This window comes from Manis javanica, chromosome 1, assembly GCF_040802235.1.
Source record: "Manis javanica isolate MJ-LG chromosome 1, MJ_LKY, whole genome shotgun sequence".
Taxonomy (NCBI): domain Eukaryota; kingdom Metazoa; phylum Chordata; class Mammalia; order Pholidota; family Manidae; genus Manis; species Manis javanica.
Genome location: NC_133156.1, coordinates 227813041 through 227840439, shown reverse-complemented (window position 1 = coordinate 227840439; position 27399 = coordinate 227813041). Strand labels below are relative to the sequence as shown.

General features: G+C 35.6%; 1 protein-coding gene across 2 annotated transcripts in view; it reads right to left on the bottom strand.

The window, feature by feature from the left end:
- The window catches only part of WDR35 (WD repeat domain 35), a 62451-nt gene extending 36475 nt beyond the window's left edge, over nucleotides 1–25976 (bottom strand). The window contains exons 1-12 of one of the 2 annotated variants that reach the window (XM_073216084.1): nucleotides 25822–25976; nucleotides 25021–25138; nucleotides 20524–20595; nucleotides 19400–19492; nucleotides 17736–17864; nucleotides 14862–14995; nucleotides 13829–13994; nucleotides 13556–13701; nucleotides 10231–10356; nucleotides 7574–7759; nucleotides 4450–4482; nucleotides 4037–4097 (exon numbers count right to left, since the gene is read on the bottom strand). In XM_073216084.1, coding sequence (XP_073072185.1) covers nucleotides 4037–4097; nucleotides 4450–4482; nucleotides 7574–7759; nucleotides 10231–10356; nucleotides 13556–13701; nucleotides 13829–13994; nucleotides 14862–14995; nucleotides 17736–17864; nucleotides 19400–19492; nucleotides 20524–20595; nucleotides 25021–25138; nucleotides 25822–25845 — 1288 coding nt within the window. In that variant the 5' untranslated portion in view covers nucleotides 25846–25976. The remainder of the gene's footprint in view (nucleotides 1–4036; nucleotides 4098–4449; nucleotides 4483–7573; nucleotides 7760–10230; nucleotides 10357–13555; nucleotides 13702–13828; nucleotides 13995–14861; nucleotides 14996–17735; nucleotides 17865–19399; nucleotides 19493–20523; nucleotides 20596–25020; nucleotides 25139–25821) is intronic. The other variant, XM_073216086.1, reaches the window with a different exon arrangement.
- Nucleotides 25977–27399: the final 1423 nt, after the last annotated feature.

Genomic DNA, 27399 nt, shown 5'->3' with positions numbered 1-27399 from the left:
TTTGAATCATATTTTAAAAAATGTTTTCATTAAAAATTGTCAAGATTTTTCTATTCAAAAACGTGTATTATTACCAAACTCCAGAGGGAGCTAGAAGCCTTTCATGTGGGGAACAATTTGTGGAAAGGCAGTCCTTTGAGGATGGCAGCAAAGCCCCTGGAATTAGCATGCCAGGCCCAGGCTTTGCTCAGTTTTTTCTGACCCCATCTTCACTAAATCATTAAGACATTTGCTAAATGTTTCATAAATTCTACCATAGATACTCAGATGCTGATATTAAGCCCTTAGTGTGATTTTCACAATAAACCTTAACTGCTTTCTAATAAAATATTTTTTCCTGAGCATATAAAAGCATTCCTCTAACCAATGACTACCTACAATTATAAACTGCACTCACTTCCTTTCTTTTTGATACACCCTAAATAATTACAAGATTTTATCATTAGACTGATTAATTCAAAATTAAAATGTTAGTGGTTCATGGTAAGAGTTAGACTTTTAGACTTCAAATCATAAGCACTTGCTAACCCTGTGGCTTAGACAAATCTCTTATTCTTTCTGAACCTCAGTTGACTTAACTGAAATTGAAGATGATAGTACTATGCACCTTACACAGCTGCTTTAAAGATTAAAAGATAATAAATATAAAGCATGGTGCAGTGCCTGGTATAGAATAAATGCTTAATAATAACATGAAAAGCTAATGTTTATTGAATTTAAAACTATGCCAGACATATATTTTAAGGTAAATATATCAATTATAATTTTATAATTGTAATATGTATAACATAATCAATAATTACATATTATATATCCTCACACTCACAACCACTCTATGAGGTAGTCCTTATTATTATCCCCATTTAACAGATGAAGAACTGAAGGATGAAATGGTTAAATAACTTGCTAAAGTTGCACAGCTAGAAAATGGTGAATCTGGGATAAAAAACCAGTTAACGTGGCAGCAGAACCTGTGCTCTTAAGCACTACGGCATACTGCCTATTCCTAAGGGTTAATAAGCGTTAGGTGTGGTTGTTATTATTGCCTTTACTTTTATTACTTACATAGGTTTTTTAAATATAAAACCACATACAAATCCACTAGTGACTACAAAAAAAAATACAAATATGTCTGAAACATATATTCTTTTGAATCAGTATGATAGTACCTTCAGCAAAGTCAAATGAGTAGATAATCCTACTGACAAAAATTAGGCTAGATCTTTATTAACAGACCCATCCCATCCATGCGGATTTGTTCTTAGTTTCTTAGAACTAAGTCTCTAGGAAAATGTTAGAAATCCAAATTTTAACAGAGAGAACATTTTAGGAAGAGAGCACAACCAGTATAAAAGCACTCAATGTCCTTCTCAACTATTCAATATCTGGAAAGAAAAAATTCAAAATACCTAGAAAGATATTGGAAAAAATTTTTTAAATAAATAATTATGCATCCATTAATTGAACTTTGTAATGCACATAAATCATAGTTAGTAGCCAAGCAAAGATATAAAATAATTTAGAACAATCTAGGAATTCACACGTAAGTAGAACCTGCTTGTATCATTTTAATACTGAAGTCTGCAATAAATGTCTTCATCTAAAATGTTTCCCCACTTTCTTACTTATTCACTTCTAAATCCTTTAAAAAGCTGGGAAACTGAAATTGCACTGCACTATTACCTCTTTCTGGAATATATGGAAGGCGCAGTGCACCGCCAGAAAACATCATTAGCCAGCGTCCAAGTGCTCTGACCAAAATGGCTGCAGTTTGGTACATGGTACATTCTGACACATAGTACTTTCTAGGCATTTCTCATGACTTCATTCCTCTGCAAATACAGATTTCTGTCCTTAAAATGTCACTGGAAGAAATACTTATCCTTCAAAACTCAGTTAAAACAAAACCTTCTCTAAGTAGAAAAGAGGTCCCCGACGTCCTTTGACACCAATATCCACTTATCCAGCACCTAGCACAATACCAAGCACACAGCAGGTCAGCAGTACGTAGTCATTCAATGGATTAACTGTATTTTATTTGTTTAGACACTATGGGAAATGTCATAATTTCTTTTCACGTACAGTTCCTGAAACAGTATATATTCATTGTATACTCACTGATGCTTTACTAAATAAGTGAATTATCATTTTCTATTTACATGATAGAAAATAAATATTTTCCATGCATTCAATAAGCATTTGTTATAGGGTAAGCACAGTGCTAAGTAGTGTGAATACAAAAATTCTTAAGACATAGATCTTGAAGAAACTCAAAATATTGTGGAGAAGACAAATAAGAATATCAATAGAGTGTAGAGGAAGAAGTACTTTGAATAAAAGGTATTTTGGAGTCTCAAAGGAAGAGCACCAAAACGGGGCACCTAACTCCTACATGTACAACACAGTCCCACAACCTATACTTCTATAAAAATGTGTAAAGTTCTGATTAAAGTTTCTATAGAGATTATCAGGAGGAAAAGTGGGTAGTAAAACAAAAATTACATTTTCTAGAACATATCGGTTGCACACTTTTTTGTTTTAGCATACAGCCCTCCTGAAAATCTGGCATAGACACTTCAAAAAAGAATTTTACAGGATATGTATGAAACAAAAATACTGAGTCTTTGGCACCAATGAAAGAACTGTTTGTTAAAATTTCAGCCAGCAAGACTGCAAACAAAAAGTTTCAAGACTAAAAAATACAAATAATCATGCCCTCAAGTATTTGCTATTTTATGAAGGTGAAGGATTTACATCTGGCTTTATTAAAAAATAGACTACCTGTGATCAAAATGACTTTGGGGCTAACCCTATCATCATTATGATTCTGTTAAAAGGTGGTATCAAAAGAAAAAGCACATAATCTGAAGATGGACAGGATTCACCTCTTAAAGATGGTTATGTTTCTAAATAATAGAAGATATTCATGTTATAAGAGTAATAATTTTAAGCTAAGCCTTTTTTAATAAGGAACACTAAAATGTATCATGTACATAATATACAGGAACATATAAACATACCTATGTAACAATGAACATAAGACATGAAATTGAAAGTTTCAATATATAAAAATGAGTTACCAAGACCCTAAACATAGAGTATCTATAAAATCTTTGAAGCCACTAAGTATTTCTCACATTTTTTGTATCACCCAAAGAGCTTAGCAAAATACAAACATTTAGAAGGCAGACACTAATATTTCATTCAGGCTCAGTGTGAAATCTGAAAAAAAAAAAATGACTAGCTCTCAGATTCAGGAAATAATTCAGTGGGTTTTCAATGTTTGAAATCTAATAATGTTACTAATACCACCTCCAATAAACTATCATACATTTTTAAAAAAACATTACTTTTGGAAGTTATAGCGAAATGGCAACAAAATATTTGGTGATGATTTTCAACAAAATTCTTCAAGTAAGATTTGGAATTTTTTAACAATTACTTTCACAGCTGGTGGATAGAAGGAAGAGTAGATCTAAAATAACAGAAGTCTTATAAAACAAAGTCAGGAATTTTTGCAAGCTGTCCCTATTAAGAAACTGATCTCATTAGAAAAATCTGCAAAGAGCAAACTCACTTTTACAAGCAGCTGAAGTGTGTTTATGGAAGAGCGGTTTTGCAAGTAGTTTATTAATAATGAAGTGGTTTAACGGTGAAGTGCAATACTGCCTTCTACGATCCTCCACTTACTACATACCAATCATTACGTTGCATACCAATTCCTATACAATCATCTCCCATTTCAAACAAATGATGGCAGTACAGCAGTTGTGAAATTATTGTGGATTTTTGGTAAACTAACCTTATAATTTATTATATTAACCAGGCTACATCTGAGAGTGAAATGGATGGAGCATTATTAATAATTTTACCATGACAACAGACATAAACTGGTACTAGACCTGGCGAACCACGAAGAATGGCCATCCTTGTTTTAGAGAATTCTGTTCTAATTAATGATACCATTGTTAGGTTTTTAAGTGAGCTTACAAATACAACTTAATTAAAGAGGGAATGAATATTAACACTTCCTTACCAATATCAATGTATTTGGGATCCAAAGGTGTGCCAATAGAATTACAAAGAATTAGCACAAACTGTGAACAAACAGAACAAAGAGTATCAGAATTCGGCTTATGCTCAATAAAGGAAATATGCTTAACACATCTATTCCTCTTTCAAATATCACCAAATGGAAAATAATTGATAAAATTGTTAAATGCAAAGAATAGCAGACAAATATAATCTTCAGCATTAAAAATAAAGAAAAATGAATTAAAACCAAACTTCTCAGTGTAATAGAACACTGTGATTTTTAGGACACTTAAAAAACACAAATACTCTTACTACTTTTCATTATTTACACTTCTAAAATTCCTAATTAACTATAACCTCAAAACTCATTTTTATCCCGTAACCAGCTATATAAGAGCTCATTTAATTTTTTACCGTTGCACCAAATGTTTCCATCTCATTCTCCTCCTTTGAAGCAATGTATAAATGACATGAGAAATTCAAAAAATTCAATTAACTCAGAAAAAACAGAAGCCAAGCATGTGAAAATTATTTAAAATGCCCATTAGTTAACACATACACAAATGTTTATCAATGATTAATATTAGGAAAAATAACTAAGAATAATGAACAGTTTACTCAGATTATCTCAAAGTAATCATTTCATTTTTCTTACTGTTCATCACCTTTTCTATATCTTGTACTAAAAATACTAGTTCCAAAAGACTTAACAGACAATATGACCCCCCCAAGTTTCCCATTTCCTGCCCCCCAAAATAGTTACTTTTAGCACCTTTAACTCATCCTCTTGATAAATCTCAGTAACATGTTTATAATGCTACTTCATATTTTGTTTTGTTTTGTTTCAATTTGGGACATTATCTACTGACTTCCCACTATCAAAGCTAGGCATGTAGCTCTCTTTTACCCCTTTCCAAGTTTCCCATCACACAGGAGCATGCTTCATTCCCTCCATCTTTCCACATATAATTTTGTTAGATCAGAATTTAGGGCTTAATATGTTTATTATACTTTGCTTTTTTTAATTTTAATAAAAATACAATGAGTAAATCATTTTGAAAATGCAAATGCTATTCACAGCTGAGTCATCAAGATTATCAGGATTTGTTCTCCAGTCAAGCACATTTTGCTTTCCCTGTAATTAGTGTCTTTATTTTTTCTCTTTGCTCAGTTTTCTCTGTATTTATTACTAACTCAAGGCCCCAGTTACCTCTCAGTTATGTATGTCTGCTCTCAAGGGTTCCACCACATTAAGTATTCCATTAATTTCACCTTGAATTTCTTTGGAATCCTGTGACCTGCTCTCATCTGCTGACTGCCTAGGGTCCCTGTGACCGCTCTTCACCACTGTTGTCAGGTGATCCTAGTTCTTCTATGGTTTATTCCTCATTTCGGAAGACCATATCCTAAAGTAACTTTCTAAGGTAAGGAAGCATGGAAGATACATTTCGAGGGACCTTGTACATGTAAAAGCACCTTCAGTCTACCTTTATTTTAATTAGTAGTTTGCTTAAGATATGGAATTCAAGATGCGAAACCATTTTCTCTCAGAATTTTAAAGCAATTCTCCAAAGTATTGCAAGTGGCAAGTCAAATATCATAATGCTACCTGATCCTATGAAATCTGTTTTTCCTCTCTGAAAGCTTGTGGGATCGTTTTTTTATCTCCAGAGTTCTGAAATTTCACAGTGATGTGCCTTGATGTGGAAATATTTTTATTCACTGAGCTAGGCATTTTCCATCTAGAAACTCAGGAAATTTTTCCTAATTTTTTTTTTTTTCCAGAATAATTCTCCTTCATTTTGCCGGTTCACTCTTTTTAGAACTCTTATTCAAATGCTGAACTTTCAAGGCCTGGTCCTCTATTTTTCTTACCTTTTCACTCCTATTTTTCATTTCCTTTAACTTTTTGCCCCACTTTGTAGTTCTCCTTCACTTCACTTTATAACTCTCTGCTGAAGTTTTCATTGCTGTTATGTTTGCAATTTCCAAAAACTTCCTTTTCTACCATATCTTTTCCTTGTTTTATGGATGTAATATCTCTTAACTTTCTGCAGATCATTTGAAATGATGACTCTTTTGAAGTGTTCTTCCTTCAGTCTGATTGATTCCTCCCAGTGCTCGTCTCCTTGTGGTGGTGGGCTTTTCTCTTTTTGTCTGTTCAGTTAGGTGCTTTCCTTACATGTCTGATAACTCTTGTCTATCTGCTTATATTTCAGAGAGGGACACTAAAAAGCTGTTTGGACTCTCCTTGTTTAGGGGTGAGGCTCGTTGACTCTAGTCTTCACAATAAAGTGACTGAGCAGGATCTCTCCCTGGGACTCCCCTCCAGGTCTCTTCTCTTGCCCTAGTCAGACTGTCCAGAGGGAACTCCCACGATCCCCCGCCTGAAAGCGGCAGTGCCAGTGTTCTGGGAACCAAATAGGAAATGATCACTGGGGAACACTGAGAAGTAAATAAATTAATGGCCTTCTTTCCCATAGATTTCCTCTACCCTCGCCCCTGCTAGGTGCCCTTCAGTGCAAAGACACTTAATCTTCTCTGGGGACTAAATCCCAGCCTCCCAAGGTACTAGAAGGGCAGCTGCCTATGGGCTCAGGAAAGGATCTAGGAACTTGCTTCTTTTTATGCCTTTTTTCCTTTTTTTTAAGTTTTCTCTTTTCTGCATAATCTCTGGGACTTCCAAATTACTTTTTCTGATTGTTTCTTTCTCCTACCAGCTACTATCAAGTCCTGTGTCATTTTGGGATTGTGGTATGGAAACTGCCTACTTCTTTGTTTTCTCCCCTGATGATTTAGGATTCAGCTTTCTAAGGTCTGCTAAGTAGTTACCACTAATTCACCTACTCTCTAAGCTCCAAAACTAAGCTCTGTTTTTTCTCCCTTTCTGGTCCCTATGGCTATGACTTTTTAAAAAATACCTTTACTGTAACAGCCACATGTGGCTGTTCAAATGGCCACCTTTAACAAAAACTTTGTATTTGTTTTATACTTTTTAATGGGGTAAAATAATTAATTACATAGCCAAAGACAGTAATAATCCTTTTTTGAATAATTTACATGCTCCTGCAAACATTTACATTGTTATCATACCTGTAAAAAAGGCCTTATTTTTTAAAGCAATATAACTCCAAATAAAAGTGTATTTCTCAATGTCAAAGCTACCCAGTGTTATAATGGTCATTGTTACATAATTTCGTGAGCATTTATACTAGACATCTGGATATTCATTTTCACTTATGGAATTTTAACTTGGAAAAGAATTGTGGTATTCTAAATATATTTCAGAGACAAAAAGCTTCAGTACTGAACTAGTCAATATGAAATGCCAATGGATTAGCTGATAGAAGAAAAAAATCAGGGGACACAGAACCAATGAAGTCACATAATTTTCCAAAACAGAGGTCTAGCCAGACATGGTCAACAGACTTGCTGTACCTGCCAGTATAGAAGCCATGCTTGATAAGACAGGTTACTATAGCCCAAATCTGCCAAGTAGTTAACTCATCTATGTTTTAAGATACTGAGGAACACCTACCTGAGGATGATTTTCATCAGCTTTTGTAGCCAAAATGCAGAAGTCTCCACAGGTGGTAATAGAAATGAGGTTCTTCACATATTTAATGTACTTCTCATTGTTTTTTGTATCCCAAAAGATAACACAGTACTCTGGACGATCAGGTCTCATATAAGCATAAACTATGGTATTTGAGCAATAACCCCACTAGGAAGAAAGGGAGAAGGGGAGGCAGGGAATAGGAGTGAAGAAGAGAGGGTAAGAGACAGAAAAGAAGACAGAATATTGAACACTGGGGGAGAAAAATCCTAGTATTATGTTTTTACTCTAGAAATATTGCAGATATTTGGTTTTATCAGTGCTAAAATATTTTTCAGAAATAGAAGACAGAAGGACTAAACATTCAGCTTAGTATCTTTTTTCTAAAATAACAAAAAATCTAAAAGTAATACATTTATCAAAGAATGTACTACAAAGATAAATTTAATTTGTTTAGCTTTCCTTATTTTAATTTGTAAGATTTAAGCTTCAATGGTGAAAATTTCAGATTTTTCAATAGTCAAGCATGAAGAACAATAGGAAAATTGATCCCTGTCAAAAATTTAAATTCTGGGTCTCGAAGGCAAAATTCAAAAATAGATGCTTTGCCTTTTGTCTTCCATCCACATTTTTAATACTTGTTTTTATCAGAATAATGTACACACATGGTTTATAGTCAAATAATTCTACATGGCTTTTTTTTTTATGCAGACCCCTACCTAATTTCCTCCCAGTATAGCCATTTACAACTCTTTTAGCTCTAACTGTTTTGGTATTTTATCTCCATATCACATATGTATTGATCATGGAACTTTCCACATACAGCTTTCCCTTCAAGCTAACTCTCCCAATATATTTATGTACCATTTTGAATAAATCAATATTCGGAGTCTACAAAAGTTGCAAACATAGTAGCATTCCTGCAGTCCTCTCCCACTTCCTCCTCTTGCTAACATCTGACATTACAACGGTACATTTGTCACCACTAAGAAACCGGCATTGATACAGTGCTATGAATCCAACTCCCGGCCTTATTTGGATTGCACTCATTTCCTCAAAGTCCTTTTTCTATCCCAGAATCCTATTTGGGATACTTATATTTAGTCATCAAGTCTCCTTAGACTCCCCTGAGCAATGATGGTTTCCCAGTCTTGTTCTTGAAAACCTTCACAGCTTTGCGTACTGCTCAGGTATTTTGTAAAACGTCCTTCGATTTGGGTTTGTCTGATGCTTATGTCATGCTCAGAATGGGATTAACAGTTTTTAGGAAAACCCCCACAGAAGAGCTCTTACTGTCATGTCACATCAGGGGGTATGTGATATCCATGTGACATCACTGATGATGCTGACCTTGATCACCTGCACAAAACAACGTTTGCCAGGTTTCTCCACTGTAAGTTAACTTCTTTTCCCCCCTTCATAGTCTACTCTTTGCAAGTGACTCACTACATGCAACCCACACTCAAATTGGGAGAGCGCGGGCCACACTCTACTCTTGGAAGGGGTGGTGTCTAGGTAAATTCACATACTTATGTAAGGAAGATTTGTTTCTTCGCCCCCATTTATTACTTAAATAATTAATTTATATCCATTTACACTCATGGACATTTATTTTATAATTTGGGTTACAGCCCAACATTCTATCATTTATGTGTTGTCCAAATGACTCCAGCTTCCGCCACTGGTTGCTCTTTAGATTGGCTCCCTGTCTCTTTGGCATGCCCCCATCCGCTGGTTTGGGAGCACCTCCTGTTTGAGCACTCTCTGGCATGGTAAGATACTCCAGGCTTATCTTGCTTTTTCCCATGCTAGTTCTGGAATCAGCTATTTCTCCAAGGTGCTTTGCCTTTTAAAATTTGGATATCTAAGTTTTTTCATAACAAGTGTTCTTAGTAGTTTAGCAGATCAATCTCACACTTCATAATTTGTTTTGGAACAAATGTTAAATTTGAGTTAAAATACTGATTAGTTATTATGCTGCTTATTCTCATTTTCTCCTTCTGTCCGATCCATTCTCTGCCCTTCTCTACCCTACTTTGTGCTCTGAAAGCTGTCTTCCCACAAACTCTGTCACCTGAGCTTGCCTTCTGGTTTCCAGTTGTGTTTAGCCAATAGGAGACACCAGCAGGTGGTGGACATATGGGTAGCAGGGTTTATTCCCACAAGTTGTCTCTGCCCAGCCAGCTGGCAGAGGCTGTGCTTCTGCAGGGTAGTCCCTCTTGCATAGCCACAGCTCCAGGGGGTTCTGGGAACACTTCTTCACCTTGCCCGCTGTTGCTAGTCTCTGGGTACTTGCTTCGTCATAAGTACTACCATCCTTACTGGTCCCCTAAACTCTGTCCATACCTCTATCATAAATGCTTCATCAGTCTCTCTTCAATTACTCCTTTGAGTATGCCACCTGTTTCCTGCTGAGATCCCGATTGTTGGAATAATTTTACTAGTTATATATAGTAATCTAGGAAAGGTTACTAAGGGCTTCACACTAAAAAAAAGCCTCCTTTCAGCTAGTTTCTAAAATAAAGAGGCTATGAATATACATAAGAATTAAGCATTATACTTGGAGCTATAACAAAATTATTAAGTAAAAAATTGGTTTGGTTTCCTTTTTTTTTCTTTCAATTGCCCATAACACTCACCTTATAATCAGGTCGAATATTTGCAAAATATATGAAAGAATCAACAGCTAATGCAATTCTCAGTCCACCTCCTTCCCAAGACAATGAAGACATCTCCTTACCAGGAACCTTCAAAGTACCCAAATGCTGAAAAAATAATTATATTTAACCTTAAGTATCACAAATACAATACAAATTATTATCAATCATTTCACAGAGATCAAAAGTGGTACAAAAATTATTTTGTGAAAGGTTATTACTAACCTCAAAATCATTTTCCATGGATTTTTATAATGAAAATTATACAAATGATAGCAGAAATTTACAAGATGCAGACAAAGAATACAGTATCAAATTTCATCTCATCTACCAGAGATTTAAATATCCATCTTCAATTTTATGTACAATTAAGGACAGAAAAAAACACATTGCTAATCAAAATAAGACAACTTTGATTATAAGATGCATCCCAATTTTAAAGCTGGAAAAAATTATGCTTCTTAGAGTCAAAAATTATTATAGTACTAAACTCAACCCTTGAGTCTTACCTCTCTTTCATCCCCCACAGCCACCCAGCCATCAAGTCCTATTGCTTTCACGTCAACCTCTCCTCCACTGCAACTGCCTCCCTTCTTGAATGAACTAAGGGGAAGAGCCTCCTAACTGCAATTTTTACCATTCATCTCTTTCCTCATTCCTGCCCTCTACGCCCCCCTAAATTCAATCTCCATTCTGGTGTCACAGTTCTCTTTATGGAACATAATCTGATCATATCTTACCCAGCTTTCAAAATTTTTTAATAATTTAAAAATATCACTAGCTCCCCACCATCACATGTTTAGCATAGTAGAGAATGTCTTTTCCCATCTGGCCCAAAACTACATTCTTTGGCTCAGTATCCCGCTCTTTAGCCATAATTACTGTGTTCTCACTCATGAGGGAACTACTGCGCCTCAATACCTTTGGCCCACATAACATGTCTTCTGCCTGAAAGCCTCTTCCCTTGCCCCCACACCTCCCTGTCCTTACTATTTCTGGTCCTCCTGGAGGACTCCATTCATCCTACAAGATAAAACTCAAATATTGTTTCCTGCCTTCTTTCCTCCCTCTATGATTCCAGAGAGTTTAGACACTGAGCTACTTGAGAGCATTAACTTTATCATTTTCACATTTATTTCCCTATCCCTTAATAGATTCTTGGTAAAGAAGTCCTCAACAAATATCTATTAAGTAAGTATATATATCCTGCATTCAAATTAATTTACTCATATACAAACAGTATATTTTGTGGCTACATTAATGAGTGAATAAATGAATACAAAGATTTTTTTTAATGTGACCATAAAAAGAAAACATTTTTAATCTATGCTTATTTGACAAAACAAATCAATCCCAAAAACTTTAGTAAATTACACTGGTATCCCTTGTTCTTAGGCAGATATGCTCTAAAGGCAAATTTAATGTGTTCATTCCATTTTGCCAAAGAAACCAAAGGGGCAAAAGTTTTAACCTGCAGGGGGCTGGGGGTGGGGGCATCTATTTGTTCTGCTGCCCTGTATGAAATCAAAGGGAAGTTGCAGGCTCTCACAACCGCACTCTCGTGGTGTTGACAGCTCACACCGCATGAAGGCCATTCCCTAACTCTGCAACCAGCCAGGCGGTGGCAGCCAGGAAAGAAAACCAGCTTTTGTAAGCGTTCATCAGCACAACAGAGCCACAGCGCAGTACCTTTAGTTCAGAACAGAAGTAAACTGAGTCTTAGAAGTCAAATAACTTCTCTAAGTGAAGCTTCATTGTGGAAACAGAATTTGAAGCCAAAGCCATGTCAACCTGACTACAAGCCCCATGTTCTGCTATTGCCCCCTCCAATGGCTAAGATCAAAATGCAAAAGCCAGGAGAACCTACCCTTCAGAATCAAAAGCAAATTCTTCCCTAAAGTTTTAAGCTTAAATCTTTAGTATCTTCCTTCCAAGTTATCTCCCCTATCTTAATAACAAATCCAAAATAAGCCCTCATATATTCACTCATTCAAAAAATACTAAGTGACTAATATAACACCCTGAGGAACTATGCTACCTTTCATAACTACTATGCCAAAAACCACTTACACTTTTCAATTCAACAAACACTGTTTTGCAAGGTAAAGCAAATAGGCCTTAGAATATCCATGTTTTTTTACTTGGAGAAGGTTGGACGAACAAAAGTAAGCAGATAAAACAATGATAAATACGCCAGTGGTGACAAAAATAACCAATAAAGACTGTGAATTAAGGGAGGCTACAACATTGAAATAGCTAGAATTCAGATTTCTTAATTACTTAGGAACCACGAAAACTCTGCTTCTGTTTTTCTTAGCTTTTGCATCTACCAGAAATATTATTAGCTAGCAATGTACAGAGAGCACCTACTCTCTAAATCACATTCCATAGGTAACTTTAAGCATCAATTGACACCATTTCTTACCCTTACAGAATTATTAAAATATATTAAAAACAGAAATATTTAAATATTTAAACTGGTGAAGGCATTTGTGTAGGCAAAAATATATATTATTGAACTCTATGGTGAATTTATAAACAATAACAGGATACCCAAAAGGGATGGAATATAATCTAGAGTTAAAAAATAAAATAGGAAAAAAATTTATTAAGCTTAGTTACTAATAAGTTCTCATCTTCTAAATGTTTTAAAACTCACAATACATTAGTTCTCTTATTTGAACTGCTACTACGAGAAATTCTCTTTAAAAATTAAATTAATTAAAATTAAATTAACAATACTATTGAGAAGGATAACATATAAATGTATGAAAACAATGCTTAATTTAATGTAGTGTCACAGATTATTAAAATAGATTTTCTTAAAGTAATTGATTATTCCATAACAAATTAAAACTATTAGAAGTTTGGGGAAAGGACAGACAGCTATATTTGTTTAATATCTATGTGTATTTAATTATCACCTAAAAATCTGAAAAATTAATCTGAAACAGCTGAATTAAACTAAAATAATTCAAACACCAGCTGGGAAAAGAGATGCCTATTCAGATCACAGAGTAAATATTCTAAATAACCACTCCATAGTCATTTCTTATGTGAAACATCTGGCTTTCTAAATGTACGGATTATAAAATAAACTTCATGGTGAAATACAATTATATAGACTTATGAGGAGGTTATTCAAAGAACACACATCTGATATTTTTACCCATATGTCATTTTTACTCAAAATGTTCATTTTAGAAATGTAACAATTTTATACCTCTTCCTCCACTCATTTTTCCCCTACCTTACTCACTGCATTTTTAATCAAAAGAAAAAAAGACAAAATGTTTAATACATTTACCTCACCAAAGGGAGTGTAAAACTGCACAGTGTTTATATTTTTGTCCTGAGTGACAACCTTCTGGGAGCCTGCCACAGCTAACACACTACCAATGTGGTTCCACTGAATATTTACTACATTCATGCCAGTATCGATTAAAACAGCATCTAGTCAAAAAGAAAAAAATGAGGTAATTGTGGTAAAATACTTAACCTAGAAAACTTTATAATCTTGAGAACAATTTTTAAATAATTTCTTAATTCTTCACATTAAAAAAAAAGAAAAATTACATACTTTGGTCATTCTCATGTCTCATTATTTGGCATCTCCCATTGTCAAAACAAACAGCAAGGCAGGGGCGATCGGGCTCCACGTAACCTCCTGTGCCGTGGTACCAATGAATTCCAGCAATACTGACTGCTCCAGTGACATTCACCAAACAATTCAGTTTCATTTTCATCTAAATAGATCAGTTAGATTTATATTTTGTATTTTAAAATAGATCAGTATGAGTAGAGTATTATAGAAAGAGCACTGAAAATAGGATGTAACAACCTGGTTTCAAATGAAAGCTCCAGCACCCACTGGTTTGCCCACCCTGGACAAATCACTGAGCTTTGGTTTTCCCCATTTGCAAAATGAGGATGAAAAACATTCACAGAGTTTATAGGTGACTCAGATGACAAGAGGTATATGAAAGTACTTTGAAAATAGCAAAGCATCATATAAAAATTGGTTATTATCACTTCCACCAAGGAGTGAATTTCTGTAACATCCTAACCCTAAGAACAATCCTGCACCGCAAGTACATTCAGAGACCCACCACAGCTAAAGCTTGCAAAGCCAGAGTTTTTCTTGAGTTTATGCTACCTGAGCCTATTCTTCTATTTTGCCTTCTTTCCAGGACCTAATTTTTTTGTTCCTTACCGTTTAAGTCTTCCATTCTTTCTACAAACAACCTTTAGTAGAACTTGTTACAAAAAACATATTTGGTCCCTCATGTAAACTTTGGCTCCAGGTATCAGAAGACACATTAAACTGCACATTATCCTACTCATTATCCTAAAGCTTCAACATAGTGAAATCCCGTCCTTTCCAGCTAGTAGAAAAATCAGAACTAAAGACATTATTTTTTCTTGAAGAAACCCAGGAGTTTTTTTAACAAAAAAAAGTTTTAGGTAATTGGAAAAAAACCTGGATTGAAGACTTCCTTGATTATATAAACCATCATAAATAAATGTGTGTGTATACATATGTGAAGGATATATAAAATAACCATATAAAATTTATAAGTAAAACCAAAGAATATATAAATATATATACTTACCACAAAATTCCCTTGATTATCATAAATGTGTATTTCTCCATTTGCCATTCCAAAAAGTAAGATTTTACTATCTGCAGACCATGCTACATGGCATAACTGTACACCCTTCAGGTCTTTTCCCCAAATGCGATTCCCTAAAACAAAACATAAAACACAATTACTTCATCAAAAGTTCAAGGTCATGATTCCCCAACAACTGCTCTAAAAATCTGCTTCCCTAAAGACCTCTCAGCATTCTTCACTGCATTCATGGGTTCATTCAATTTATTCAGTCACCAAACATTTGTTGAGTACCTACTATTTACCAAATATCCAACTAACCATTTGAAATTTCAGCTATTTCCAACTTTCTCCCATCTCTTCTAAACTCTAAACCAGGACCTCACTCTGAGTTAACAGATGAATTTAGCTCCTACATTGGAAAGAAAATAAAAGCTTTTTAAAAAGAAAGCCCTCATTCCCACTTTGAAACAATCAGACCACAACTGAATCCACACTCATGCTTTCTGTTTTGCCGCCTAATACAAAGGGCATACAAAGGTATGTGCCCAACCAGACACCCATCTAGGCTAATCCCTCCACCTATTCTACTACCTAATCCCATCCTGGCTTTGCAAAGATTTCCCTCCACTAACTAATGATGTTTTCTCTCTAACTTCTCTCCAGGCCCTTTCTCATAGGGTTTAAACATACTCAGATTCCTCTGTCTTCAAAACTATGACCTCAAATAAAAACAAACAAAACAAAACAAAGAAAGCATTTCCCTCAACCCTAAATTTCTCTCCAGCTACCACCCTACTTCTACCATTCCTTTCCCAGACTAATTTCTTGAAAGTTATCTATCACCTGCAGTCTCTACTGCCTTACCTCGCACTCAACCCGCAACCCACCCCAATCTGGCTTCTTCCCAACAACTCCACTGAAACTGCCTTTGTGGAGGTCACTAATGTACTGTTGCTAAATCCAGTAGATGCTTTTCTTTCTTACTTTCCTTTTTACCCTTTTTTTTTTTAATCGTCCCTTCATTCCATCCTAGTTTCTTTGAGTCCATCTCTGAGATTTCTACCTTTCAGTAATCTTTCCGGAATTCTCTTCATCTGTCCATCCATTAAATATTTCTGGTTCTTACGCCACAGATGGCCCTTAGGTTTTCCATCTATTACAATGGTTTAAATTACCATCTATATGCTGGTAATTCCCAAAATTATGCCTTCAGCCCAGATATTTCTGAGCTGTAGTCATATATACCTAGCTATGCCTAGACATATTTACCTAGAGGTCCTGTGGCAAGACAAAATCAAAATGACCAAACTGAAATCTTCCCTCAAAACCAGTCTTTTTCCCACAACCTTTATTTCAATGAAAGGCCCACTGTCCATCCAGTTGCCAAAGCTAAAAACCTGGATATCACCCTAGACACTCCCATTCCCTCATCCCCAATCCAATCAATACTAAGATCCTAACTATTCTACCTCCAAAATATCTCTGGAACATGTCTACTTGCTTCCATCCTCATCATTACTCTGATTCAGGACACCATTCACCACCACCTCTCACCTGAATTATCATATTAATTTCCTAATGGTACACCTGCCCCCATCTTCCTTCCTTTTCTCCATTCTTCACATTACAGTCACAGAGATATTTCTAAAGAACAAATCTGATCATACTTCTCCCATTCCTAAAATCTTGCATTGGCTTCCCAATGCTCTTAGAATTAAATCTAAACTCCTTGTATAATTTACAAGCTGCATGATGTGGCCTCTTCTAATCTCCCTAACCACACACAACTCTTCTCCTTTAGTATTATACTCTACTAATTCTGGAAAAAAATGTAATATCCCACATGCAGCTAAGTCCAACTCCTCTGGACCTCCTCAAATACTAGTTCTCAGACTAGGACATTCTACACACCAACCTGCCTTGTGGTTAACGCCTCAGCATAGACATCAGGTCCTCCAGGATGCCTTCCCTGATATCACTTCCTCCAGGATGCCTTCCCTGATATCACTTCCTCCAGATGCTGTCCCTGATATCACTTCCTCCAGGATGCCTTCCCTGATCCCCACAATTCTGGATTAGATACTTCTACATGTTGCTGTATTTGTCCTTCCTTAGCACTTCTCACAAGGCATTGTAATTGCCTGGATACTTATCCAGCTCTCCTGATCTAGATCTGGAAAATTTTTTTATTGTACCTAGTCCTTAGAACTACAGCTGTACATTGTAAGCTGTCAGAAACATTTGTGGAGTACATAAAGTCACACACAGAAAACATATTGAAAATGATTTTTAGGTTAATTATTTCTCTATAGACAGAGTTGCACATTAAAACAAAGGTAGAGACTCTCTGAAGTCCCAGTGTTACCTATGAACTAGAACTTGAAAGACGTAAGCTTTAAGGTTCAGCTCTTTTAAAAATGACCAGATAATCATTTCACAATATATATAAATATGGAATCATTTTATTGTACATCTGAAACTAGTATATGTTAATTATCTCAATTTTTTTAAAGTGACCAGAGATTGTCATACCTCTATATACACTTTGAAACTAAAATCTACATTATGTATAATAAAGTCTAACAAGTATAAAAAAATTCTATAATTAGGCAGACATAATAATTAAAATAATACTGAAAAATTAATTCACTCTTTTTCAGTGCCACTGTAGGAAATTTTTTTTAAATAAATTGTTTTACTTGACTATACTTAAAAGTAATGATTTTTGAATGTGATCAAACTGTATATCAACTGTTCTCTTTTTATGTTTATTTTTGTCAGGATGCTAACATATGGTAATTAATTAAAACCCCTAAAGATAAAAATGTCAGCTAAACCATGATCTTAGTTCTGCGTGTAACAATGCATTACCCTCCACTGAACCAACTATCACTGCTCCATCTTCGTACACAATGCAGATCTTCTGTCCATCAGCATTCCAGCTCATACCGCGAACCACTGATTTATTTCTATTGTTGATCATCTCCTCATACCAACAGCCTGTTTTCACAAATTAAAAAGAAATTACAAATCAAAACTTTCATAGCTATTAAACGGTACTCAAGGGTTGAAAACATCCCATAAAATGCACTGTGGGATAGATAACTGCAAGCTTTCTACAACCTGACTCATTAAACTATAAAACCATAAACTCTAATATAAACAAAATAAAAAATTAACTTAGGCATTGACTAATAAGTGTTTCAAAGACTATCACAGAAAAACATAATAAATGCCCACTTACTCTTTCCTCTCTTTCTTTCTTCCCTACTTTTGTCAATTAAAAAATAAAACTTCATTTGGTTTTGAAAGGCCAAAACAACTAATTTTATTCAAAACCTAACTTTTCGCACTTGAACACACTTCAGATAATGACCAAGGAAAAAACAGAATGACCACAATAACTTTATATGTACCCATAAACTCTCCAAAGATTAATTATAAGCATATTAAATATAAACATATTAATTATGAACATATAAACAGAAGTAAAAACTCTAAGTTTGCTTGAAACAAATTTTAAATAGTTCATATCATATTAGTGAAACTGTATCACTAATGCTGAACAAAAAGCATCCTTGTATACAAGGTTGGAGTGAAATGAGACTTTTTTCAAGGTATAACCAAGTGAGAGGCAAATCACAAGGTTATTTTATTTTCTTCCATTTTTTATAAAGTTTAACTACATTCTGCCATAGGGAACTCTTGCCTGCATCTAGGCAAATAATCATGTAATATGGAATAACTAGTCAAAGCAGGGTATTATCAGAGCAGTACTGAGGCCCAGAGATGATCCACCCTGGGAAAAGACAAAGTTTAATCTATACTTTCACACTCTACTCCCTAGACACACATAAAACTTTAAAAACATTCATATACTACAGCATTTTTTTATTAAGAATTTTTTAATGGTATACCCTAAATATTTTCAACACAACACACATGAACTAAGGTACCCTTTTCATTTAAAGATGATGGCTAGAGGCCTCAAGAGAACATTATGAATTATGTTTCTGGAATAATGATACACCTAAATTAAGTCTTCTCTTACTCTCTTGTGGGCAAAAGGTACAAATTGTAAGCCAGTAGTCAGAGCTGAAATAAAATCTGTATTCATGAAAGAAGAGGAACTCAACTGATTTAATAATGGAAATGAATTATTACCTTTGACTTCTTAATAAATGTGTTTTTATCTAGTGAACCAACTCTAGCCACTGACTACATAAAAATGAATTTTTACTGGAAACTTGGAAAAAAAGAGCTATCTCAAGCAGAAAATTATTTTGCTAAGAGTCTAAGCTCATTGTGGAGATAACCAACAGTCACCTAAACACTTTATTAATGCAAGGTCAAAATTCAAAGGAAATAAAGTTAAAGGGAAAAGCAGGCAGCAATAAATTGAGAAACATGCCTGTGCAGTCATGTGAAGTCTTGCTGCTAATTAAAAGGGGGTCTATTTCAAAGATGGTATTTCCCCACAAATACTGTAATCCAGACTCCAATCTGAAAGATTAAGTAAACTCTCCTAAATATACCTTTATATAACATCCAAACAATGATAAGACCATTTTGATCACTGGTAGTCAACTTCTGATATTGTTCATTCCATGCTATAACTTGAACAGAACCTAAAAATTATAAAACAATTTAGAAACTTAAAAAAGGCTCCAGTTCATTTCAAATCTGTATTTTTATAATAAACATCAAGAGCATGTTAAAATCAAAACAGTTCCTGTGCAACTAAGCAGTCTGTAGTATTACTCAAAAATATTCATAGGTTGCAGTTTACTATTATCATTCATAATCTACAATGCATAGTATTATTTTTCATGGTTCCTATTTCACGCTAGCAAAGGCACCTACTATGGTCAGCTGTAAGAGCTGCCATATATTTTACAACAGGAACAAATGTAAATAAGATTTACCCAATTGACCCAACTCACAAGGATAATCCTCAAAGGACATTTTATTAAAACTTGTTTGTTTGTTTGTTTGTTTTAGAGGGATTGTTTGTGGTTGATGGTCCCCTAATCTCTCTTTCCCCAACCTTGTTTCTCATTTTATTAGTAACACATTCTTGAGCATATCTTAAAACCTCTGGGTTACATGAACAATTGATGTTTTCAGTTTTTTTAATCTCTGAATACTTTAGTATATATCTCCTAAGAACAAGGACATTTTCTTTCATAATCATGTTACAAATTAGGAAAGTAAACATGATGCAATATTATTATCTAACCCACAGTCCACATTCACATTTTAATTATTGTCCAAATAATGTCTTTTATAGATACTTGTTTTCTCATTCCAAGTCCCAATCTAGGATCATATAGTACATTCAGTTGTTATGTCTTTTTAGTCTACTTTCATCTGAAGCCATAGGAAAGATTTTTAAAAAGGATAATATCCTATCTATACACAGATAATGGTATTTTTTAATATATAAAAAGACAGCTACATTTTCTCAAATTTATTGAAGATGTTTAATCATGTAAAATTTGTTGAATAATTCTAGGCTGTATTAAATATGGCTCAGTAGAAATGATTATTTTAAATATTATCATTATTTTAAATGATAACATTTCTGCATTAAATACATGGTTTCTAAATGTCTGAATATAATACTATTCACATGTGATAGAAAAATGACATGACTTACCACTATGACCTTCAAGAATCTCATTCATAGAAAGATTACTAGGGGCTTCAAGACCCCTCAATTTTGCATCATCTAGAAAAAAACAAAAAGCAGGAAATACTATGGCAAATACATAAATGTAACAGATTGTAAGATTGACATTTCTTGCTTTTTTGAAATAAGTTTCTATTCCTGGATGGTATCAGAAAGATTTTTTTAAAGTATGTCTCATTCCGATCTATTTTTTCCACGGTACAAACATGGACAATAATACATACCCCCTTGCAAAAATATTATTCTGGCAAAATAAAGCAAAATGTATAAAAGTACATTATTTACTAAGGATATTAAATATATTAGTAATTATTGTTACTTATGCCTTCCCAAAAGATCACAAATAAAAATATTTATGACATTGGACAATATCCATCATATCATAGACAAATTTTCACAAATGCCTAGGGTGCCTAACTGGTTTTCTTGGCTTCACTGGAGATGGCTGGTAATTATAGGTCTGCTTTGGTTATGTAACTGTATTCCTATTATGTTAATGTGAGTGCGCAATTTAGTTAGTAGTTTAAAACCTATACATGCTTAAGTTACTCTACAAGAAGATATGTCAAAGAAATAATCAATCCTCCCAGGTTTTCTTCCGTCTGCTACCTCTATAGCTTTTCTTCTTCCTTCCTAATTACAACCCTTAAATAGAATTCGTGCCTCATATCGAATTTACTGAGTATCATAATTCCTCCAAGTGGTAAAGATACCTCAAGACAAATGCTGGGCATAGAAGCCACAGGGCATAAATCTGCAAAGAAGTAAAAAGCTAACCTTTTCAAACAATATGGCTTCTCTCTCACTTACCAACTTTACATCTCCCTGTATGGCCCCGGAAGATGACTGGTTAGCCAGAGACGGGTAAGATTCCTCAAGGGAGGAACAACCTAAGACAGGCACAGTCGCAGGGGGCCATCAGGTGAGAAACTGGGGATCAACAGTGGTGAGGCTTAGAACCTCACCCCCCACCCCCTGTTTTGAGAGAAATCTTCTGCATCCGTGGATGTTTTATTGCCCTTGTCTAGCTTGGATTAACACATAGTCTACAGGCACACACCCGATATCTACAATTGCTCTCTTACAACACTAAACTATGTTTTCTACCTTTATCTTGCATCTACCTACCACTTTAGCATTTTATTAAAAATAAAAATAATAATAATAATAATAAAGGGAGAAATGTGGGATCCACATATAAATCAAGTATAAAAATCAAAGGAATATTCATATTTGACCTGATTGTTTATAGTTCAAATTGCATGATCAAAACCAAAAGTTTCTGTGATGACTGCCCTTGCACTGTTCACCATGTAAGAACTTATTCACTATGTAAGAATTTGTTCACCATGTAAGAACTTGTTCGTTATGCTTCAGAAGATTGGAGACTGACAAGAATTAGGCTTGAGATGGATTAATGATTGTGCATTGAGCATTGACTCCCCTATAAAGAATTTTATTGTTGTTAACAAAAATAAATAAAAAAATAAAAAATAAAAAATAAAGTTACCATTACAGAACCTCACAAAAAACCTGTAAACTATGATTTAAAAAAATATATTCCATTGTGTAAATGTAAAAAAACATATATATATTTATGACATACAGATTGAAAATTCTAAAGCATAAGAGACCAAAAAAAAAAAAAAAGATTTCAGAAACTGGTTCTTACTAGATTTTGCAGAATCTTAATTCATTCAACAAATAGGTAAAGACTGTCTACACTGTTATGCACTGTAGAAGCTTCTGGATATAAAATGAACAAGATAGTTAAGGCCTCTCCCCTCAGAGCTGGTAGTCTACTGAGAGGACAGATATTAGATACATACTCACACACTCACATAAATATATATATGCATATAAAATAGGGAAGAAAAGACATAATAAGAGACAGTAACAGGGGATTGATTTAGATTGAAGGGAAAAGGAACCAGGGAAGGCTTTCTGAAAAAGTGGTATGAAAGCTAAAACCAAGGGATAAACTGGAGTTAGCTAAGTGAAGCAGGGAAGGGGGTAGTATTCCAGAATAGGAAACAGTGAGTGCAAAGGCCCTAAGGATAAATTAGTAATCAGGTCCCCGAGAAGAGAGCAGGAGATGGTCTCCAGGAAAGCATGTTAACTTGGCCTGTAGAGAAGAAAAGTTACCCAGCTCCCCATCTTAACCTAATTCTAGTTCCTTTCCTTCTGAGGCAAGAGAGTGAGAACTGAGACTGCTGCCACTGGGAATGAAAAATAGTGCAAACTTTCTGGAAGGTAAGCTGGTTAAACAGATTGAGAACCTTTTCTGAGATGCACACACATGACATTTAATCTAGCATATTCCATTTCTAGAAATTTATCCTAGAAAATATTAAAGGTTCCTGGAAAGATTTAGATACAAAGATAATATTTTAATGGTAAAAATGTGGAGACATCTAAAAATGTCCAACACTAGAACTTGTCTGAAACCAATACAATGGAATATAAAACAGCCATTAAAAAGGATGTCATACAGTGACTAATGGGGTATGTGGGGGGGACTTCGTGAAGGGGGGAGTCTAGTAAACACAATGTTCCTCATGTGATTGTAGATTAATAATACCAAAAAAAAAAAAAGGATGTCACAGAAGACATTTAGTTGATGTGAGGTATTGTATTATACCGATGAATGATAGTAACGTGGCTATTCTGTAGTTAGGCTTCAAAACGGCACTTGTAATGTCACACCTTTAGCACAGCATAGTACTTGATATGTAGTAGGCATACAGTATCTGGTGATTGTTACTGGAAGTATCTGCTGCATCAAAACTATTATTATTAGATATAATACACTGACCTTGTTAGAATCTCCCAGCCATATTCCTCATATTTATCTCTTTCAACATGGTTATTAAGTTCCAAAACAAATAATCTATTCCATTTGCCAAACCTCTCAAGAATCTACTTTCCATCTTGCTCACTAATTTCAAAGAATATTCCAATCACACTTTATCAAAAGTACACAGCATGACAAGAAGTAATTCTTTTTCTTGAAAAGTCTCCAATGTTAAACATAATGAATGCATTTCTTAATGTAGGTTAAAATTGCTATATATTTTAAGCAAAATAAAAAATGTGTATATAGACATACACATACAAACATATACATATATGTACACATAACCAAGAGAAAAATTATTTTCTTTTAACAATTAAGAAAGCTAAAGCATTGAGAGATTAAATTACTAACATCAGAAGCCAAACTCCAATGGGTACGTAAGTATCTACCTTCCAAACCTGCCTTTTATTTCACATAATTAATGTAGCACATCAGAACAACTCTCTCTTTGCTTAGGCTGCCCATGAGCCCCTAGTGTAGTGCTAAAAACAAGGGCTTGAAAGTGACAAATGCCGATTCTGTCACTTCCTGGTTGTGTGACCTTGAGCAAGTTACTGTTTAGCACCTCAGTTTTCGCATCTGGAATACCTACCTCTCAAGATTATTGTGAAATCAAATGAGACAGTGAAGGTTAAACACCCATACATGAAAAGTGCTCAATAAATGTTTATAAATATACACAGCAGTGCCACTCAAAATGTAGTCTGAGGACCAGCAAAACCAGTGTCATTAGAAATGCAAATTCTGACTTCATTCTAGATCTATTCTGGGGTAGAGCCCACAAATCCATTTGAACAACCTCTTCAGATAATTCTCATGGCTGATAAAGTTTGAGAAGCATAACTCTAAGGAATCCAAAATTTAGTTCAACTCCTAATCTTACAAAATAACTAAAGCCCGAAGATATTCAGTAACTTGCTGGAAGTCATTCAGTAATCTTACGGCAGAGCTGAGGTTCCAATTCCAATCTCCTTATCTAGATGTCCAATTTAGGTTGGAAATTGTCTAGATCTCAATCTAGAGCAATACTAGGGATGATAGTAAAGTGTGAAACTTTTTCTATGATTCCAGGGAGCTAGAAAAAATGCAGTCAAGCTATAAACACAAGAGACTTATTAACAAAAATGCTTTTTAAAATCCCATTTTTTGTTCTTGGTAACTAGGTACATAATTAATAACACATCTGATAAGCAGAAAAGATGATACAGCCTATAGCAATCTGACAAAACATGACAAAATGTGAATAATCTGACATTCAGAGTGACCTTACTGAAATGCTGATTTGCATTATTTTTAGTAGACTCCTAATAATATAACATAATAGACATAGTACAATATAATGACTTCATTTTCATTATTCATTCTTTTTAATTTTCCATCAATGACTTTAGCAAAAGCCATGTGATGCTTACATTCAATATTCCCTAAACTTATTGCAAAATATTGTAGAAAAACATCACAAAATGTTTGGGTGTTTTGTGGGTGTTTTTTTCCTTTTAAAAGAATTAGAATTGCGTACGGAAAAACATCTTGAGCAAATCTCACTGGACACGTGATACCAGCCAATCTTCCATCAAGTTCAGACATTTGAGATTGCATCCATTTACCTGTCTGTGTCTCTAATTTCAAAACTTTCAGTAGTCCGTCTTCACCACCACATGCTATGAATCCTGGGTTCTTGTTCCAAGATACACATTTCAGCTTCACGTTATCAGGAATGGCTATCTGAAAAGCAACCATAGCTACTCTTACAACTTTTCACAAAGTTGGAAAGTGAGTCTACAGGAGATAAAGGCTGAAGTAATCCCCCCCACGAAGAAAAACGGTCAGCCTGGCAGAAGTATGAGCAGTTATGAAAACAGCATAGCTCTTGAACTGCCACAAGCCCTACCATGTAGGAAAAAAATTAATTAGTGCACCCAAGTTAAGGGCGATGTCGACGGAGGACGGGGGAATCACCTGATGAATTTTTAAAGGAGGCAGCGGGGAACGGAGGGATAGTCCATAGTCCCTTTCCACACAGCACACTTAAGCTACCCTTTTGTTACTCTTTTCTTGCCCGGCGCCCCGTGATGATCCAAAGAATTTTAGTCATCGGGATCAACAACAGATGGAGGAGGAACGATAGGTAAGCTCGCTGTGACCTGTTCTACTGTTCCCCCACAAGGACCTGGCCAGGGGCAAGAATGAAGGGTTGTGCGAGGGCGATGCTGGCTCCGCCAAGGACCATCTGGGGCTCGTATCTAGAACTTGGGGACCGGCAAGAGGAGGGTCTTGCCGAGGAAAGAAGGTTGGAGACTGGATGGGGAAGCGGCGGTGAGAACGCCGGGCTTCGCCCGCAGGATGCGGGAATTGCCCGCAGGACGCGAGAACAGAGAAGGAGCAAGGAAGTCCCGCGGCAAACTCACTTTCTTACTCAGGTAAAAGAACATCCTGAGGACCCCAAGAAGACGACCCCAGAAGTCAAGGCCCGCAAAGAGAAACTTGTTCTAAGTCTCCAATCGCGAGTACCAGCAGCTCTTGCAAGCTCCCGTCGCCCTGACAACCGCCGCCGCCTGGTCGCTTCCGGGGCGCCGAGGGACACTTCCGGCGTCGCCCTTGTTCAACGGGGCGTCATGCGCCTGCGCAGACGTCGAAGGTCTCCTACGAACCTTGCTGCGGGGTCAAACCCGTGGTTGGGGTTGGGTGCTTTCATTCTGGACCTTTCTGTTCTACACTAGGAGCAGGGTCGGCGACCCTCGGCGCCCTGCCTCATCGCCTCAGCCATCCACCGTCCGAGCGAGGGCCAAGCCACCCCTCGGACGGTCGCGGCGGAACTCAGGAGGAAGGGCGTTCATGGAACTAATTTACAGAATTGTGTGTTTTGTAAGACCCAAAGTGCCAACAATGTTGAAAGGAAAAGGCATTTACCGTATTAGTAGGCTCGCGCCGTTGGCCGAATGGAAGAGCCGAAGGGCTATTTCAGGCCGTGCAAGCCGTCCCTGGCGCCTTTAGGGATTAGAGAACCCTCCGGAGCAGTGTGGGTGTAGGAAATCATGTTTATGCTACTGCTTTTAGAACTTTTTAACTGTTTATTTAAGCTGTTACTGCAGCCTAAGGGTCCTTATGGAAAGAATATGTATGAGCTTTGGAATATTACAGTATATAATTGCTGTTGGGGCATAGCCTTCCATCTTTAAATAATTGAGGTGTTTAGTATTACATCGCCTGGGTCAACTGTTCTGTATTCTCTTTTCTACCTTATTTCTTTCTTCAGTTCCCCTTTGCCGTTTTTGAGTGCCTGCAGGGTCACAAATCACAATTTTTAGGGCAGAAACTCCCATGAAAATAAGTCTCACACATTTTTAATTTATCTCTGGTTTTCCCTTTTACCGTATTCTACACCCTACCACTGGCAATTTGTATAATCGGGGGTATTTTATGCAGCAGTAGTTAATTTCCCTACCTGGAGTCTCTCCATCTCAGGCAAATAAACGTTAAGATCCTTTGAACTGAGTATATTATTGCCTCACCCAGAACACTCAAGAATTGACAGTATGATCTCAGTGTCTTTCCCATCAAATCTAAACCGCAACTAAAATCAGATCTTCCTTCAATCCCAAAACGTCGTTAGGATGGTGTCCCCACTGTAAGCAAGTCAATAGGCTTTCTGCATCCCACCCTTCCTCTTCGCTTCCAAGGCCATATTCTGTTCTGTTCCTACCCTCTTGACTAATTGTGCCTATCCAGATGCACAAATTGGTTCTTCCTGAAAAATTTTTTCCAAATTTCATCCCTGTTCTAGTTAGATAATATGTTTGTTTTGAAATGTATGTGTATCTTGTTTCAGCACCAAACCAAATTCCTAAGATATGTTGGCACCTGTTTACAGGCTCCCTATACTTACTTGTGCAACAAATCAATATTTTTTAAGCCAGAGAATTCCAATCAATTGTTCAACTTGAAGATATGATTAAAGGAAATTACTAATGACCACACTCTTGAGA